This window comes from Gymnoscopelus braueri, assembly GCF_963280865.1.
Source record: "Gymnoscopelus braueri genome assembly, chromosome: 15".
NCBI lineage: Eukaryota > Metazoa > Chordata > Actinopteri > Myctophiformes > Myctophidae > Gymnoscopelus > Gymnoscopelus braueri.
The window spans coordinates 17047087-17065032 of NC_137620.1; the positions used below are offsets into that span (position 1 = coordinate 17047087).

Genomic DNA, 17946 nt, shown 5'->3' on the forward strand with positions numbered 1-17946 from the left:
TCTCGCTCTTGGCTGATACCGACAATAAGCCGCTCCAACCTACTTACTTTGACCCAACGTTGAGAAACGATGTCCTAAACCCAACTCCTGAACCAACATAACCCTAACCGTAACTCCTGAACCTAAACCAACCTTAAACCGCAACCGTAACTCTGCTCCCAACCTGAAACTTTTACTAAAAGTAACCTTAGCTCTAAAAATGGAAATGACGTGGTATACCACCTTCAGAACTATTTTTGGTCTCCACGTGGATAGTAACACAAAAAGAGACACACACAAACCAGAGGTCGCTCTGTTATTTTAGACTGCTGCCCAGAATAACATAAATGATTACGATGAGATAAGATAAACGTTTATTGTTAAGATAAAAGTGAGATAAGATAAGATAAACGTAGTTTAGTTTAAATTGAGCATTTGGTATGCATGACTGACTGTGTGTAATATCCATTAAAAAAGGACTGGCAATCGCTATAGGCATTTGCGATGATGCTTCACTTTGTGGAAGTGAGCAGCTGCTGATTTGAAATCAAATGTCTTGAAAGTGATAGAGCAGCTTGAGATGCGCATTAACCTTCGTCTCCTTCAGGTGGCTTCTGAGTGGAGTGCGGCTTTGATCCAGCACTGGAGTCAAAATCCCCACTTTACTGGCACTTTTGACACGGAAATGACACGAGCCACCTTTGCCACCTTCAGCCCAGCAGGGATAAAATGTCAGGAAATTCTCCGATCAAACAAAATCGTAATCCTCTCTGTGGCCCCGGGGAGCTGTCATCATTGGGAATATATTATATATTTAAGAAATGAAAAAAATACATTCTTTTACTGGCTTAAAGTCATTAAAAAAACTGTCAAATCTGGCAATTGATGGCTTAACGCGACCCCTGACACGCACGCACGCGCACGCACACACACACACACACACACACACGCACACACACATGGAGAAATAGGAACAAACCAATATACCTGTGCAACTGCCACAATGGCTGGGTTCCAAAACACACCAGCTAGCTATACAGCAGGGGTCTTCAACCAAAAGGTTTTTGGTTGTTTTTTGTACATCAACCACTTGAACCCTATTCTGGGGGAACATTAGTCGAAAATAGCAGATCTACAAGCTTGTAAAAACAGACCAAGTACAGAGCCAGCCGTCAAGTTTACCAAGTAATCAGGGTTTAAGTGGCTAAATGTCTGAAAAAGACTTATTCATTAGCATGAATCCAAAATATGAATAGAAAAGATAGCAAAACCAAACAACATTAATTTATACAACACTGATGATAGTGCTGTCAAACAAGTCTAGCTATCTATGAAATCCATGATTAAAAAAAAAAAACTGCAACAGCATGTAGTGGGGGTCCCTGGTTCATCTCTCTCTTAGCTAAGGGGTCCTTGGCCTGAGAAACATTGAAGTATATATATATATATATATATATATATATATATATATATATATATATATATATATATATATATATATATATATATATATATATACTGTATATATACCTACCTATGTTGTGTTATATCTTTTTTAAATACATAGGGGAAAAAAGGAGTTAAAAGCTGGATGCTAAAAGTAAAGCTGGTTGGCATATAGCTAAGGAGTTACACATGATTTATACGTTGCATGCTGGTGTTGCATGCCACAAACAGCAGATGTACAAGCCCACAGCGCATCACGTTAGTGACGCCCTGTAGACCTGTAGATCTGCTATTTACGGGGGAGCACAACAACAACTAAGCATGAATCAGGCTTTGGCTGAACACCGCTTAAGTGCCTACAGTAAATGGATTGTGTATCCACATGCAATCACTCATGTAAACACACAAACACTCACATGGACACACACACACACACACGGACACATGCACGCACACACATTGTGCTCTTGTTTACTCATTTCATTTATTGATCACTTGGGCTTGGGCCTATTCAAAGTCGGAAAAAAGAAAAAAACTCTTTTTGTATGCCTGAAGGTGATTGAAGAGGTGTGTGTGTGTGTGTGTGTGTGTGTGAGAATGAGAAAGAGAGTGAGTGCGCCTGTGCATACGCGTGCACTTGTGTGCAAGTGCAAATGTGTGTGTAAGCGAGAGAAAGAGTGTGTGTGTGTGTGTGTGTGTGTGTGTGTGTGTGTGTGTGTGTGTGTGTGCGCTTGGCGACTGGGCTGGGTCACCCTGGAGTCTTTTCAGATAGGATGCTTGTGCTGCAGAGATAAGCAGGGGTCCTTCAAGAACAGACACACACACACACACACACACACACACACACACACACACACACACACACACACACACACACACAGAGGACCTCTCAAAGTGCACATACACACAAAGACAGACACACACAAACACACCATCAGTCTTTCACAGTGTGCCACACCCCCCCCTCACCCACCCACCCACACACACACACACTGTATACTTACACACAAGCACATAAATGCATACACACACACACAAAGAACCTTCTGTTTTCATTTCTACTATCTCTGCCTCTTGTCTCATCGCTTTAGTGTCTGCAAGAATCCACACTACCAGCTGATAGGAAGAACATGTCAACTGCCTACCGTGCTCTGTGTGTGTGTGTGTGTGTGTGTGTGTGTGTGTGTGTGTGTGTGTGTGTGTTAGGTCAAGCTGACTCTAATAGGGTCACTTGGCAGCATAATAATCTGAAGTCCTTGGTCTCACACACACACACACACACACAGCCCCTGGTCTTGTTTTCACTCTGACACCACAATTCAGTCAGCAGTTTTTTGTAATGCTTTTTCTATCTCTCTGCCTCTCTGCCTCTGTGTCTCTGTGTGTGTGTGTGTGTGTGTGTGTGTGTGTGTGTGTGTCTCTCTTGTTCTCACTCTCTCCTCTTCCTCCCTCTGTCACCCTTCTTTTTTTATCTCTCTTTCACTTCCACTCCTCTTCCTCTACAAAACCATAAGAATTGCGCATTTGCTGAAATAATTATACATCCACATAGGAAAGGTTAGCTTGGGATAAACCTTTGAAACAAATGACAGCAGGATTTCAATGTTTTGCATTCACTCGGTAGAACACCTTTGAGACAAAATAGCAGCATTGTTTTACTAGATTGGAAAACATGTGCACAAAATGATGAGCTATGTTAAAACGTTGTCAAAATGTCCCATATACCCTTTATATGCAAATTAATGCCACCATTATCTAAAAATAAGTATATATATTGCATCTGCAAAATAACAGCTTTCTTCACCAATGTGTTCATGAAGGTGTCCACTAACACCTCTCAATTACACACCAGGTCTTATCAACTTTGACCGGCTCCCAACTTTTTCCCAAGTTTCCCAGAGTAGTCGGGTTGGAACTAATTGAGTGTGTCAGGGTGTTAGAAGACACCTTTATGAGCACATTGTCGAAGAAAGCTATTGGTAAGCAATTATTTTGCAGATGGCTGAAAAAGTTGGCATAATAATAATTGGTAAAAATGTGATCATATTGTTAATGGCAGCACTTATTTGCACACCAGCATGCCACGGGCACTTTAAGAGTAGCTTGATTGTGATCCTTGACCCTCATAACATAGGTCTGGACACCTTATTTGTTCATTATAAGTGCATTATTGGCCGACGTATAGCGAAAATAGATTATTCGATAATGGCGGCTCTAATTTGCATATAAATGGTACAAGGGACATTTTGACAACTTTTTAACATTGCTCATAATTTTGTTAAAAAAAAATCCAATCTAGAAACACTGATTAGAAGTACATTTCCGGGGGGCGCATGATACCCCCTTCTTCCCACTATACTACAGTACCCAGGTCACTCGGTACATATCTCTCTCTCTCTCAGTCTCTCTAACCATTTCTTTGTTACTCTGGAACAAGATTTCGAAAACACTAAACACGGTTTTGGAGATGAGAACACGAAACAAGGTCAAATGGGATAAAAAAAATCTAAAAGACGATTATCTTTGCAAATATCGCAGAGATAATCGCCAATTCATTGTGGTTAGTATAACAAAGAGAAGATACAGTACATGTGCCCTTCACACACAATCTCTCTCTCTCTCTCTCTCTACTCCCCGGCTCCTCATTCTCGTCATCATGTCTTTCCATCATTTTTTTCCCTCCAGCTTATCTCCTCTTCTCCAGCCTTTGTACAAGTCCTTTTTGTCCTTGGCTACAATCTCTCTCTCCCTCGTTCTCTCCCTCTATCTCTATTCAGCTTTCATCAACTCCTCCTCCGTCTGCTGCCAGACAAGCCCTTTCTCTCCTCCTCCCTCGCCGTTCATCGAACGTCTGTCTCATTTACACTTCATTTTGTATTTTCACTTTATCACCTGCATTTCTTTGTTGAGCTGTCGCTCAATGTTCACCAGCTGTGCTTCAATGCTTATGCAACCCACCTTTCTGTCTCCTTCTCTCCCTCCCTCCCTCCCTCTCAACCGTCTCTCTGGCAAGCCTCTCTATTTTTCTTGAATACAACAGTCTTTGTGCCACCACATTTCTCTTCCTTTTCACTCTCAAAAATGTCTGCTTCTCTTCTCTACTCTCTCTGAACTCTAAGAACTCTAAACGTAAACATCCAACTTCATCATACAACAGTGTCTAACAAAAGAAGTGAAAATAGCAGCTCTAGATCGGCTATTTTCACTACTTTATTATTATTATTTTGACATAAGAAAGGAACGGTTTTGGACGATTATGTTAACTCTTCCTTTCTTCCAGATTATGTTCACGTCATTCTTCTGACTTTATTTCATGGCAAATGAACGGAATCAAGAGGACAGTGCGTGTGTGTGTGTGTGTGTGTGTGTGTGTGTGTGTGTGTGTGTGTGCGTGCGTGGGGGCAACCTGGCAAAGCTCACGAGCCAGATTTGAATCCCACGACACTGAAAAATATAAGTAGGTCGTCCAGACAGAAGATGTTTCGTAAATCCAAACGCAAATCCTAAGATCTCTAATTGTATGTTGTGTTCGTGATGTCACTTCATGATGAAAAGGATCCATTCAATGTGTTCGTACATCCATCTCACTCACTGGCGTGTGCGTCAGCATATATATAGGAGGGGAGTGCAGCGAGGAAATGGCTTTGGTGATATCACTGGAATAAATAGAGTGCTGGGCTATCTGGGACACCGGTGGGGGGGGGGTGACTCATATAGCAACTTTATGCTAACGGTACACACACGCGCTGGAATACAGAGGGGCTCGGACGCACACATATGGAGTCCCTGTGTGAGCATGTACTGTACAAACCCACACACACCCACACACATACATACATAGAGTTCTGACGGAATGAGCACATACATGGGTAGTACTGCATTCTGAAAAAATATATAATAGCTTTCCTCAGATTCAATAACGTGCGCACGCACACGTGCTCACACACACACACACACACACACACAGAGAGTCCTGAGTGCACGCATAACAGCACATACGCAGGTGGTAATACACAGAGTTAAAAAGATGGCTCTTTCTCAGACTCAATAACACGCACGCGCACACGCACGCGCACACACACACACACACACACACAGCCTGTTCTGCTTAGCATCAGCACTTTCTACATTGTCCTCCCCAGACTGTCCCCATCTCCTCATGTCCTTAATGACTCCAACACTCCCCCCCTCTCTCCCTCTCAATGTCTACTCCCCCCCCCTCTCTCTCCTTGCTCTTCTTCTGTCTAGAACAGTGGTTCTCAAAGTGGGGTCCCCAGCAAAATCATTGATAGTTAACTAAACAGTGGATCTTGTGGGTCTGCAAATCTGAGAGAGTTAAAGTAACACTGAGAATGGCATACCCTGGCATATCTTTTCAAATGGGGGTCAATTTGTATCAATCTGGGGGTCCTTGACATGAAAAGGTTTGAGAACCGCAGTGGTCTAGAACAGTGTAGAGTCTACACTGTTCTCTCAATCCATTTCTCTCTCTGAATCCATTTCTATAGTTTCCTGCCTTTCTCTCACCTCTCCTGCGTTACTCGCTCTCTCTCCCTCAACCGGATCCGTCTTCATCTCTGTCTCCAGATCTCTAATCTTTGCACTCACTCTGCATCCTGTTTGTACCTTAGTCTCTCTCTTTCTCTCTTCCGCTTTCTCCAGACATCTTCATGTAATCCTATGTTAAAATTGGCTTTAGGGAGGACCGGCGGGCGGGCGGGCAGGCCACTGACGTCACGCTCATGTCACTACGTCGCCACGCTCATGTCACCATGACTCAGCCATAACCATATAAGGATTTCCCAATGCAGCTACACCCAAATATTGTCTAACCTCAATGTGTCGTCATGACATCAGGCGCAAACAAATCAGTCAGCTCCATATATGGGCACAAAAGGGGGTATGCCCATATATAGGCATATACTGATGACATCAGGGATTACCATATATGGGCATAAAAGGGACAAGGACTCACAGATAGAGATTTCCATGTATGGGCATAAAAGGGACAAGGACTGACAGATACAGAGATCTCCATATACGGGCATATCAGTCGGATCGGCGGTTATTCGAACTAATTGATTTCATCGATTATAAAAACGATACATTTTAATAAAATAAAAGGTTGCAAAATCCATCCATCTTCAACCAGTCAGGTCGCAGGGGCAAGAGTTCAAGTATTCCCAAAAATGTGCTTCACGATGATTTGATTAATCACAAAACGTAATCGAGAGAATAATCGCTAAGATAAACACTAGTTGCAGGCCTTCAGTAATGCCATAGTTAAAGTTATGACCCGCTAGAATTGTGAGACTGCATCTATCCACAGAGACTCTGCCTATATTTTCTCATTTTACTTGGCTTTGGCACTAGAGCCTAGTATTGCCTAGTGACTCGGCATTAAGTGTTCATTTTGTATGTCTTTGAGCCGACGAGGAGCGGCCAACGTTTTAAAGTTGTTTACTAAGCACAACCGACAAATCCTACTCGTTATGTATTTAAGTTCTTTGCCTACCTCCTGTAAGAGAACAAACCAACAAACAAACCAAGCCAGCTAAACAGCCATACTGTACATGTTTTAGCTTTGTTTTGTTTGGCTGCATCAACGCATTGAGGCGTGGGAATTGTCATACAGTGGGAACCTAATTTATCTGTGAACGGGTGGGGGGTCAAATTCCCATTAGAAGCCAGTGAGCCACAGAACTGGATCTGCAGAAACATACCTGGAGTGGGATCAGTAGTAAGCCCTCTATCCTTTGTTGACCGGGTCCTCCAAGGGTATGTACTTTCCCTCAACACAAAATATAAAAAAATAGCTGACCTACAAGCTCACAACGCATCTCGTTGTGACGTGAAGTGAGCTTGTGGATCTGCTGTCCTCGCCGAATAGTCCCCTATATCCGCTGAATGTTCTGGACATGTCTATTATGACATGCCCGGAATAGGGACGCTATGGGTTCATGTGGTTAAGACATCCCTTAATAGGCTGCAATTAAAACTACACATCATTTTGCATTGACAGTGTAGCTGTCATCAGATGATGACATGTATTTCCAATGGTACCGAAGGGGAAAAGTAAAAAAAATCTAAGCTTGTTGATAACAACACACATACATACACATACATACTGTATACGTATTTCCTGGAGTCCAGCTGCTTACAGAGATGGTGATGACGGTCATTATATTACTATATTATTATGTTAGACACTTTCACCATGCTGAAAAGTGAATTCACTCACAAACTCTGTTAACGGATCTTCTGATCTGATTTTCTTTAAAACTTTCTTTTCAACACAGCGCGTTCCAAAGCCGCAAAGAGGGACATACACTGTTGTTGTTTTTAATATACAGTATACTAAACTAGGAAGAGAATAATTAGGGCTTTTAGGAATTCAAATCAAAGCAAGGCACTGCAGCCAAATCTCTAAAGTGGGACTGTGTGAAAAACATAATCTGTTGTGGCAAGGATAAAAGACATGGCAAGGATAAAAGACATGCCAGATAATAGATCAGCCTTCAGTAGTGTACGGTAGTGTTTTTAAATCAGGAGGTTAGTCGTGATGTTTAGAAGAACTGGCTGAAAAGAATCGTGATATGACATTTTGCCATATCGCCCACCCCTACACCCGCTTCTACTTCATCTCCTTTGTCTTTCTCTCCCTTTTTTCTCCTCCTCCCTTTTCCTCTTCTCCTATCCTCCCTTCCTCCCTGACTCTCTCTGTAACCGTGCATTAGGTTCCGTGTGGGCGAGACATCCACACTCCCAGGGGAGGAACGCAGCAGCCTGAGCCAAGGTGTCCAGGGACGGAGCGCCTCAACGGGACAGACAGAGGAGGTTTGGGAGGAGGAGGGAACATGGATCTCCCCCCTGCTATTGTCTGGCGCTTCCTGCTAGACTGTTTGGGTACACAGCGACCTGTGATACAGAGGTGTAGATAAATACCAAACACACACACACACACATGTACAGTACGCACACAATACAGATATACACTCACACATAAAAACACCGTACACACACAAAAGACTGATAGACAGAGATACGCCCCGCACATACTTGTACAGTACACAGCCACACACTGTACAAGTGCAACAATAACAAATGAGACAATAGCCGTACAACTGCACATACTGTATTGTATGGCAGTGGTTCTGGCCGCGGACCCCCATCTCAAATATTTTGTTCAAGGGACAAAAGCAGAAGCAAACATTTGAGTTACAAATGTTCGCTTTAGATATATATATTCAAAAGGTTTGCACAAATGTTCACAATTTCTCAAAAATAGCAGATCTACGAGCCCATAGCGCGGCACTCTGTGCCGCGCTATGGGCTTGTAGATCTGCTATTTTTGAATAGCCAAAGTATAAAAGGTTAAAGTGGTTAAAATTATTGTGATGCTATTTTAACACATTTTGCTGGGGACCCCCTGGAACCCCCCCCCCAAGGACCCCAGGGGGTCCCCAGAGCCCACTTTGAGAACCAATGCTGTAGGGGGAGGTGTGGAAAAGAATGAAAACCACAAACAAAAATAACGAACACTAGCACTTGTCTCCACTCAGATGGCCAAGAGATACGGCATTTCAGATTGTCCATGAACCACAATGTAAACATCAGTTTAATATAGAACTGATATCCTGGCGTGTTGTCAGCCAAGGCAAGGCGTGGTGTTTACATGTTTAGCTCCTGCAGTGTAGTGTATAAATCATTAATTGTAGAGGACGTATGCTGTTGTAGACTATCGTTCATCATCTGAGGTGCTTTTTGCGATGTATTGCTGTATCTTACAGGGCTTCTAATACTCTATATCTGTACATTAACTGCTGTGCTGTCTCTGGCCACTGAATTCCCCCCCCCCCCCCCCCCCGCGGGATCAATAAAAGGTCTATCTATTAATGTATGGATTTAAAGCAGCTTTGAACGAGAAGAGAAACCGACATGGTGTCCCATGGATGCCGAGCGTGCCTCGTGGTCTATGAAATGCATTGTGTCACTGGGGAAGTAGCCAACATCACGTCTTGGCAGAAAGGATAAACTGGAGGCGAAGAGCTGAAAGTGTATCAATACTGGGCGGGTTTGGCCTGCCTACCATTCAGACCATTTCAAAATACACGCACGCATGTGTGCACGCGCACACACACACACACACACACACACACACACAGACACACGCCAACCAATCCAATCAAGAGTCCAACCTCTTTAACGACTAAGTCAATTGAGGTAAGGGAAAAGAAATTGCAACCTTAGTTCCCCTCAGTCTCTGCAGTGAGAATTACAGTGTATTGCTTTTTGAAGCATGGACTGAATCTATTAGGAGGAAAAACTGAAATGTGGTCAACTCTCTGAGGCACAGGCACTCCATACAGTAAATGCTCATTTCATGTTCTCATTTGTTATTAGGACAGACATTTAAAGGATGTTCTTAATCCTTGAAAATGCACCATTCAAGAGACATTAAATCCAGTAGGCCAGCGTGGGCTGTTCATAAGTATAGATTATTGGCATCATGTACACTATGTGTATGAATAGTTTAAAACTGTCGCACCAACAGAATATTCCAAAATAAAAACGGATATAATATATTACAAACTAGAAAAAGTGCTCCTCGGAGCACAGGTCTCCGCCAGGTCAGGTACGTTATTGTGGCCTCCTGGTGACGCTATAATAGGCCAATGAAAAGGGTGCCATTTATTCTTAGGTCTTTCACGGCAATCAGACACTGCATTCATGATTTGAGGAATTTTGTTCCAAAAATGTGTTTTGCTAAATTAGACCTGCTGGTGGCGCTATAACAGGCCAATGTGAAAAGGGTGGCATTTCTTCCTTGGTCTAGTGGGAATGTGCGTGTGAAAATTCACGGAAATCCCAAGCTGCGTGCATAGTTTGAGGCTTTTTGTTCAAAACGGACCAATCCTGCAAACTTTGGAAGCCAACCATAGGCAATGAGGATGGAATATGGGAAATAGGACAGATTTGTGTTGATCACATGACTATAGAGATACTGTGTACCGATTTGCATGACGTTTGGATAAAATCTGTAGGAGTAATGTAAAAAAAAAAGGGTTTTGCACAAATCGGCCTCCTGGTGGCGCTATAACAGGCCCATGTGAAAAAATTGGGGCAGAGGTTCTGAATTGGCATCCAGGGAGTGTGTGTGCACAGTTTCGGAGCGACCGGGCCAACGGTGCCAGAGATTAGCTGCTAACACACAGACAGGACACACGGACGGACACACGGACGGACACACGGACGGACGGACAGGGGCGAAAACATACTCTCTCGCCATGCCTTTCGGCCTGGCGGAGACAAAAATATACATTATAATTTATTTTAATGTAACATAAATAAATTAAGAAATGCACTCAGAACCTTGCCAAAGAGGGAGCTTGTCTCTACCATGCTAATCTCTCAAGAACAGATTCTGCTCTGCGTTTTAATCTGTCAGGGGGTTCGTCATATCGCGTACGCACTGGCCTACAAGTGGGCGTGCCTTCAGATCAGGAAGCAGGCCGCGCTTTACCCAATCAAATGTAGTGGGCGGGATTTACGTGTCCGCCAATCCTTCCCCACTAGAAACAAACCTAAACTCATTTAACAATAGCGTCCTCGGAGCAGACAAAACCACGGAAAGATATTCACATTTTAACTTGCTCTTTCATCATAGAAACAAGTGGGCTTATAACCAAAACGATCCATGTTCTCTGGGAGAAGTGGTGTTAGTGTTCCGTGTAGAAATATTGTTAGTGGGAATGAAAACATAGTCGCACCACCGGAAGTGAAAGGCTGAAGGCAGACCAAACCCCGGTTTCCTTGCGTACGTGTGCTACGTCGACTTCCTCCCAGAGCCAAGTGAGATATGAAAAACAGCAGAGGGCGCTGTTTTTCCTTTTCATTTGGCGATGGGTTCCCAGATTGCTACCATGCATACAGCCACATCCCACTTTAGGAAAAGGTTACATTTCATATCTTCTAATAGAACTAATACTACGATATCCATTGTCTATATGTCTAAAACTTGTACTTTTCAGGATAAAAATAGCAAAAGTAACAGATCTACAAGCTACTTTTGATGCTTTTGTGTGACGCTGTAGTATGATCAAGTAGGGCATTAATTAAACGCAAAAAGTTAAAACATGGGAGGAGGTTTCTGCCCAACAGCAATGATATTAGAGTATTGTATTAATTCATTTACAGAGAAAAGTGCAGATTAGTAAATTATGTGAATAACAGAAAGGGGGCATGGTCTCGGGAGGTTGACCAGTGACACTGCATCTCTGAGTCAAGTCAAACGACACCCCACAATGTTCAGACACATTCCAAAAACCCCAAAGTGGTGTGGCCCACTAGGGTGTTCATCATTAGTCCACGGCTATGTAAGTCCGATGACACCCCACAGGGTGTCAAAAGTGTTGTGGTGCTACGCAAATGTGTTCGGAGGTTTTTATGAAACACCATGGCCGGCTGCCCACTTTTGGCCAATCGATGTGAAAGGGTTAATGAGTACTTCCTAGTGCCATGACAAACCTTCTCTCGAACAGTTGTGACTGATCTGGTCAATCAATCAATACTTGATAGGACCATTTCAAGCTGAGATACTAGATATAAGCAATTTCATACCAGCAGCAATGCCTTCCTGTATCACTCTTAAGTGTTTTTGTCTCCCATTGTTTCATGTACGGTTACTATATTCAGGTTACAGCAGTACAGCACCCTAAATGTGGCGAGAATTCAAATAAAAACAAAAGAGCACAGTGCTCAGGATACAGGACAATCAACCAGGTTTATTTAAGAGAACAAAATGAGAAAAGGTAGGGGGGAACTTACTGTAGGGAGTTCAGGAAAAGACAAACGGGTCTCTTTTTTTGTACACAATACAGATGAATGTTGAATAAATGAATACATTTATTCAACTGATCCACCAATGCGCCCCCGGCTCCCACTCAATAAAACATCACATGGCCAAATCTCCCTTTCTCTGAAAGCATGCCCTTGTTCTCCATCGCGCACACATTCGGAAGCAGAGACTCCCGTACAAGCCTCAGCATTTGCCAATTCTATTATTTTCGCCGAGGATCAGCCCCCCTCGGCGCGTGACAGTTTTAACAGTCTGAAGAGTTTCCACGCCGGCTACCATCACTCAGCCTGTTGAACAAGGCCTGAACGCCGCCTGTTGCCGGGCTGGCCTGCCACACTTTCCTTTAATGACGGACTGCTTTTCCTTATGCTGGAGTACCTTCCTTTGTGTGGGTTTATTCTTTATGATATTGGTTCTGAAAGTGGGGTCCGGGGACCCCCAGGGGTCCTTGAGGGAGTTCCAGGGGGTCCCCAGCTAAATGATGGATAGTTACGAACCGAATGGACCCTTATGGGTCTGTAACTGAGAGCACAAATGGAACCAAATTGACCCCAACGGGTCCATTTGGTTCCATTTGTGCACTCTCTAGAGTTATATTAACATTGATTTTACAATATAAATTGGGGTCCCAGAGATAGACATGGCATTAAATGGGGGTCCGTAGCCTAATGTATGTCAAACTGGGGGTCCTTGAAATTAAATCACTGCTAGAGCCGTACAAATCGAAGGCCTGTGCCCCATATCTGTTACCGTTCTACACTGTTGCTGTCGAGAGCTACACTGTTGCTCTCCCACAATTTTCTAATGCTTTTCGTCATACAGCACAGAAGCTCTGAAAATGATCAGAGGATAAAGCGGATTGACTCCTCCTCCCCACTTCTGTTTAGTTTACAGTCGTGCAAATGTGTCAGAATATAAATCAAAATAATCGAAGCATATATAGCTTGCTTCTAATCACAAATGGAAATTCTAAAATAAAATGACGATATTTTAAAATATATTTTCGTGAACGTAAATGACGAACAAATGACAGCTTCCGTTGACAGCTTTAGTTCCAGACTTTATGTAGCATTCGGAGATTGTGTAATAGTTTACTACTTTTCGCACCTTATGTCTAACCTCATGTACATTATGCTGTATACAGTATACGTATAAATGAACATTTGATAGATTGTTCAACTTGTTTATTTCCTATGTATTTCTCCTTGCTCTCTCCATGACCCCTTTCCTGAAAACTATGAATGATGGAGCTTGCACACAAAAAAAGAATTTCACCCACTTCTTTACACCTGTAAAACTGTGATGTGACAATAAAATGTATTCTGATTCTGACATTCTGGCTACCAAGCATAAATCAGGTACCGGTAGTCCAAAAACAGAGAAGACATAGCAATGCAGTGTCTATAGAACAAGGCAGATGGGGGCTTTGTATACATGACCAAAATGAACTAAATAAAAATGTATTGCTTATTAACGCCATTGGCACAAAGACTACGAGCAATGTGCCACCCACCCTTTGAAGATAACTAAAAGACCTGGGGGCAAACATAGGTCTGCAATGGTCAGAACCCACTCGAAAACTAATCACGAAACACTTAACGACCGAGATGGTTCCCATTACTTTGTCCTGGAACATCGGGCTGAGGTAATTCATTTGTGTGACCAATTCAATCTTTGTCATATATTGCTAGAGGACGAAATGGTTAGAGAGAAGTAAAGGGACTTGGATGAGCGATGGGTTGATATAAGGACACTATCCTCGACAGACAGGTGACTGACTACATGTGATCTTTCTCTGGGAAAGCTCACATATTAACATACAGTAATTAATTGTTATATTCTTTACAAGAGCTTTGTACAGAAAAAAAACAATCAAGAGACACAAAGACTACGTTTGTTTGAGATGTCCTACATTAAAACTGGCCTTTCCGTCATTTCGAGTGTTATCCTTTTAGCTTTAATGTCTTACCACGTGCTGTTTACATTTCTGTCTAATTATTCTAGGTATTCAATCAATCGAGAGCAAAGCAAGAGTCTGGGGAAGAAGCTGACTCTCTATCAGGTCTGTTTTGTGAGGAGGATCGGCAAAAGAATTTAGCTTCCACCATCTGCTGCAAAAAGGGCCACGTTCAGCACTTAAACAACCTGTGCAGAAGAAAGCACAAGAAGCCAATGTGGCATTTGGTGTGCTGCAATGACAGACTAAAGTTGCTCAGACTTGATTTATACCAATAAATGCCATGCCAACCAAGCACAAAAAAAAGATGTAAAAAGGAGGAAATGTGATTGGGGTTCCGATTAGTGACACCTAAATAGTACAGTAGAATGTCAGTCAGCATGCACCCCTTATTGCAGTTTCACCACATGTTACCTTCATTAAAGAGAGCCTATTTACAGCAAGGGAACGGTCAGTGGAGTAGGCCTCTGCTATAAAGAACTTTGGACAGTAAAAAAAAAGAAAAGAAAAAAAGGGGGGAAAGGATAAAACAGTAACAGCTTAGTTAATAATCTATAAATTAACCAGTTTCTTCTGAACATCAACACATATCTTGTCCAAGTGGTGCGGTGTTCGGTGTTGCCGTGCTGGTGACTTATGACAGATTGAGAGCACTGAGAGCTTCCCGGGCAAAGTACTTGACATCCATGTCTGTGTCCTCTGCCAGCTTCTCCAACACGGGCTTCACTTCTGTCTGCAGGACATTGCTGTCAAGCGCAGGGCCAATCTTCTGAAGGGACTTGGCCACGTTGAAGCGGACGTTTGCCACCTTGTCGCTGGACATCGTCAGGACCACTGGCAGCAAATGCTTGGTGGTGATATCCTGTCCACAAGCCTCCGACAACGCATTGATACAGAACAGAGTGGTCATCCTGTGCAGGTAGTTGGGGTAGTTGGCCATTCCTAGCACCATGGGTATGACAGTGTTCTGAGCCCATTCATCTCCAAACTTCTCCACCAGCTTCATCAGGTTCGAGGCAGCGGCCTCTCGAATGGCATACACGTTGTCGATGAGCCAGACCATACAGAGGGTGTTCAGCTTCTCATCAAAGAACTCCACTCCCAGCTGCCCAGCCAGCAGGGGCATGTACTCGATGATGGCCAGGCGGACCCTCCACTTGGCATCCTCTGCCAGTTCCACGATGGCAGGCAGGAGTGACTGGGACAGCTGACGGATACCGATCACCTCGTTCACACAGTCCAGGTTGGATATGATGTTCAGACGCACTTCGGGGCACTCGTCCTTAAGCAGAATCAGGAAGAGAGGCAGCAGGTGCTCCACAGTGTTGTCCTTTCCCAAGATGGTGGACAGACCCATGATGACTGATGCCAGCGCTGATTTCACTTGCTGTTTGGTGTCTAACACGAGTTCCTGGACGCAGAGCAGAATCTGATTCATGAAGATTTTCTCACGGCTGTCCTCTGGAAGCTTCTCACAGAACTCTTTGACTTTGTTGGCGGCAGCAGTGCGGACTTCAACTTCATGGTCCTTGAGAAGGCTCTGGTAGGCTGGAACCAGGTCCCTTTTTGTGATCTCTGGGCCTAAGGCCTTCTGGAGCTCAGAGAACTTCTCAGCAACCACGTATCGGACCCTCCAGGACTCGTCATTAGCAACCTGGCGCAGGCTGGGCATCACTAGGGTCTCCAGGTCCTCCTGGGGCAGCAGGGTGGCGATGCTCACACACGCCTCCACCGCCAGCTGCCGCACAGAGTCCTGGTCATCAGAGGCCAGGGCGGTGAAGAGGGGGATAATGTCGCTCTTAACATAATCCAGTTCCAGGACCTTGGCGAACTCGCCCAACTTAGAGGCTGCGGCGCGACGCACCATGGGAGTGTCATCTGCACACAAGGTACGATAAAGCTGCCGGATCTCAGCCTTGACCGTGCTGGAGACGCGGGGGTAGCAGACGCTGAAGAGGCCACAGGCAGACGTGCGCGAGGTGAACCAGTCACCGGTCGCCAACCGCTTGACCAAGGGCTCGAAATGGACCTCGAGGTCAGCTGGAGTGTGTTCTTGAGAGATCTTACGCAGAGACTCCACAGCCTTGTCCCTCACCACCGTCTCCTCCACTGTGGCCAGGCTTTCCAGAGGAGGCAGGAGACAGTGGACGTATTCAGGCCCTCCGACTAGCATTGTGAAGTTTCCCAGCTGCTCAGCCAGGGCAAGGAGCACCTCGTCTTCATCATAGATGGTGTCTGTGAGGAAAGGAAGGAGTTCGGCGCGGGTCCTCTCCACCCCCAGGGCCAACGCAATGGTGGTTAGCTTCTTGATGCTATTCAACTGTAACTGGACATCCTCATTTCGCAGCTCGTCAATGAGCACAGCGACGGGATACAGAGAATCATCTCCATCAGCTCCAGTCATTTTGGATTTGTTGCAAATATTGAATGACGGTGCTTAAGTCTTTAATTTGTACGGGGTGGAGCTGTAGGGGCCGAGCCATCTAGAAGAGTCTGTCTATATGTCTGTGTCCCGGGTTTATCTCCCAAACCACTGGACTGATCCGCGACAAATGTCTTGTGCACGCTACTAGTAAACCAGGGACATATGTCTATGCATTTTCACATGTGGTTTATATTTTTTGAAATATATACTTTTAATCAATTTTATAACAGAAGTCAGACGTGGTTGGGGTCATATTTGGGCAAGGCTGAAACCCAGCCCAAATATGGAGTTAGACGTCATCGACATGTCATAGACGACTGATGTCATAGACTGGCCACATGAAGTCCAAGATCCACATGGCAGATGTCATTTTTTGAAGGAAGTCAATGGGGTCAGATCAGATAGATAGATAGATACTTTATTTGTCCTTGCGGAAATTCATTTTGTGTTCAGATCAGTCTGAAAGCTTGCCCATATGTGGAGTCATACGTCATAGATATGTCATAGATGACAGAGAACAACACTATACCGTTATTAGACTCTGTCTTGTATAATCAATGGTTTAATGGCTTATATTTAAGTTAACCCTCCATTATTCCAATGTCAGTCAAGGGGTGTTTGAAAACCAAATAGCCAATTACAACGCAACTCTAAGTCATGGAAATGGTGCATTTATATAGCGTCTTAATCGAAAGCGATTCACAATTTGCATTGCATTCACCCAGTCACACACGTTCACACACTGATGGCAGAGGAAACCGTGCAAGAAACCAAGCTTATCAGGAGCAGTTTGGGGTTCGGTGTCTTGCTCAAGGACACTTCAACACTAACTCAGGGTGTCAGCCAGGGGTTGAACGAGGGAACCTTCCGATTCATAATCGTCCAGCAATCCATACAGCCTGCAGAGTTGAGATGCACGAATCGGGCAGATGAGCTGATTGCGAGAACGAGAAAGCGACGGAGCAAAGCAGCACGTATAGCGTTATTTTCTGTGAATTATTTATGAGAGTACCCAAAAAGAAAAATATTTTTGGGTCGTTCCGAAAACAGTTTGTGGGCCACCGCCGCGGTTTAGCTAATTAATGGGAAAAACACTGCGGAGCAGCTTTGACTGTAATGAATGGGGGCGTCTCCACGGGGGACCAGGGACACCTGGACGCTGTGTCTCAGTCAGCAGCACCACGGTCGTCGCTCTGACAGGCTCTGATGAATACCGTCTGATGACTGGACAGTCTCTACTGCTGCCGCAGTCACAGCACGGGAGAACTCTTAACTCTGCTG

General features: G+C 44.1%; 2 protein-coding genes across 9 annotated transcripts in view; both read right to left on the bottom strand.

The window, feature by feature from the left end:
• The window catches only part of LOC308101972 (phosphatidylinositol-binding clathrin assembly protein), a 137394-nt gene that overhangs the window by 75105 nt on the left and 44343 nt on the right, over nt 1-17946 (bottom strand). The gene's annotated exons all lie outside the window — the stretch shown is intronic.
• On the bottom strand, nt 14875-16644 carry LOC308101974 (serine/threonine-protein phosphatase 2A 65 kDa regulatory subunit A beta isoform-like; the record flags this gene model as incomplete). Its single annotated transcript, XM_080451536.1, has 1 exon — nt 14875-16644. One exon carries the CDS (start codon nt 16642-16644, stop codon nt 14875-14877), a length of 1770 nt encoding a protein of 589 aa, XP_080307662.1.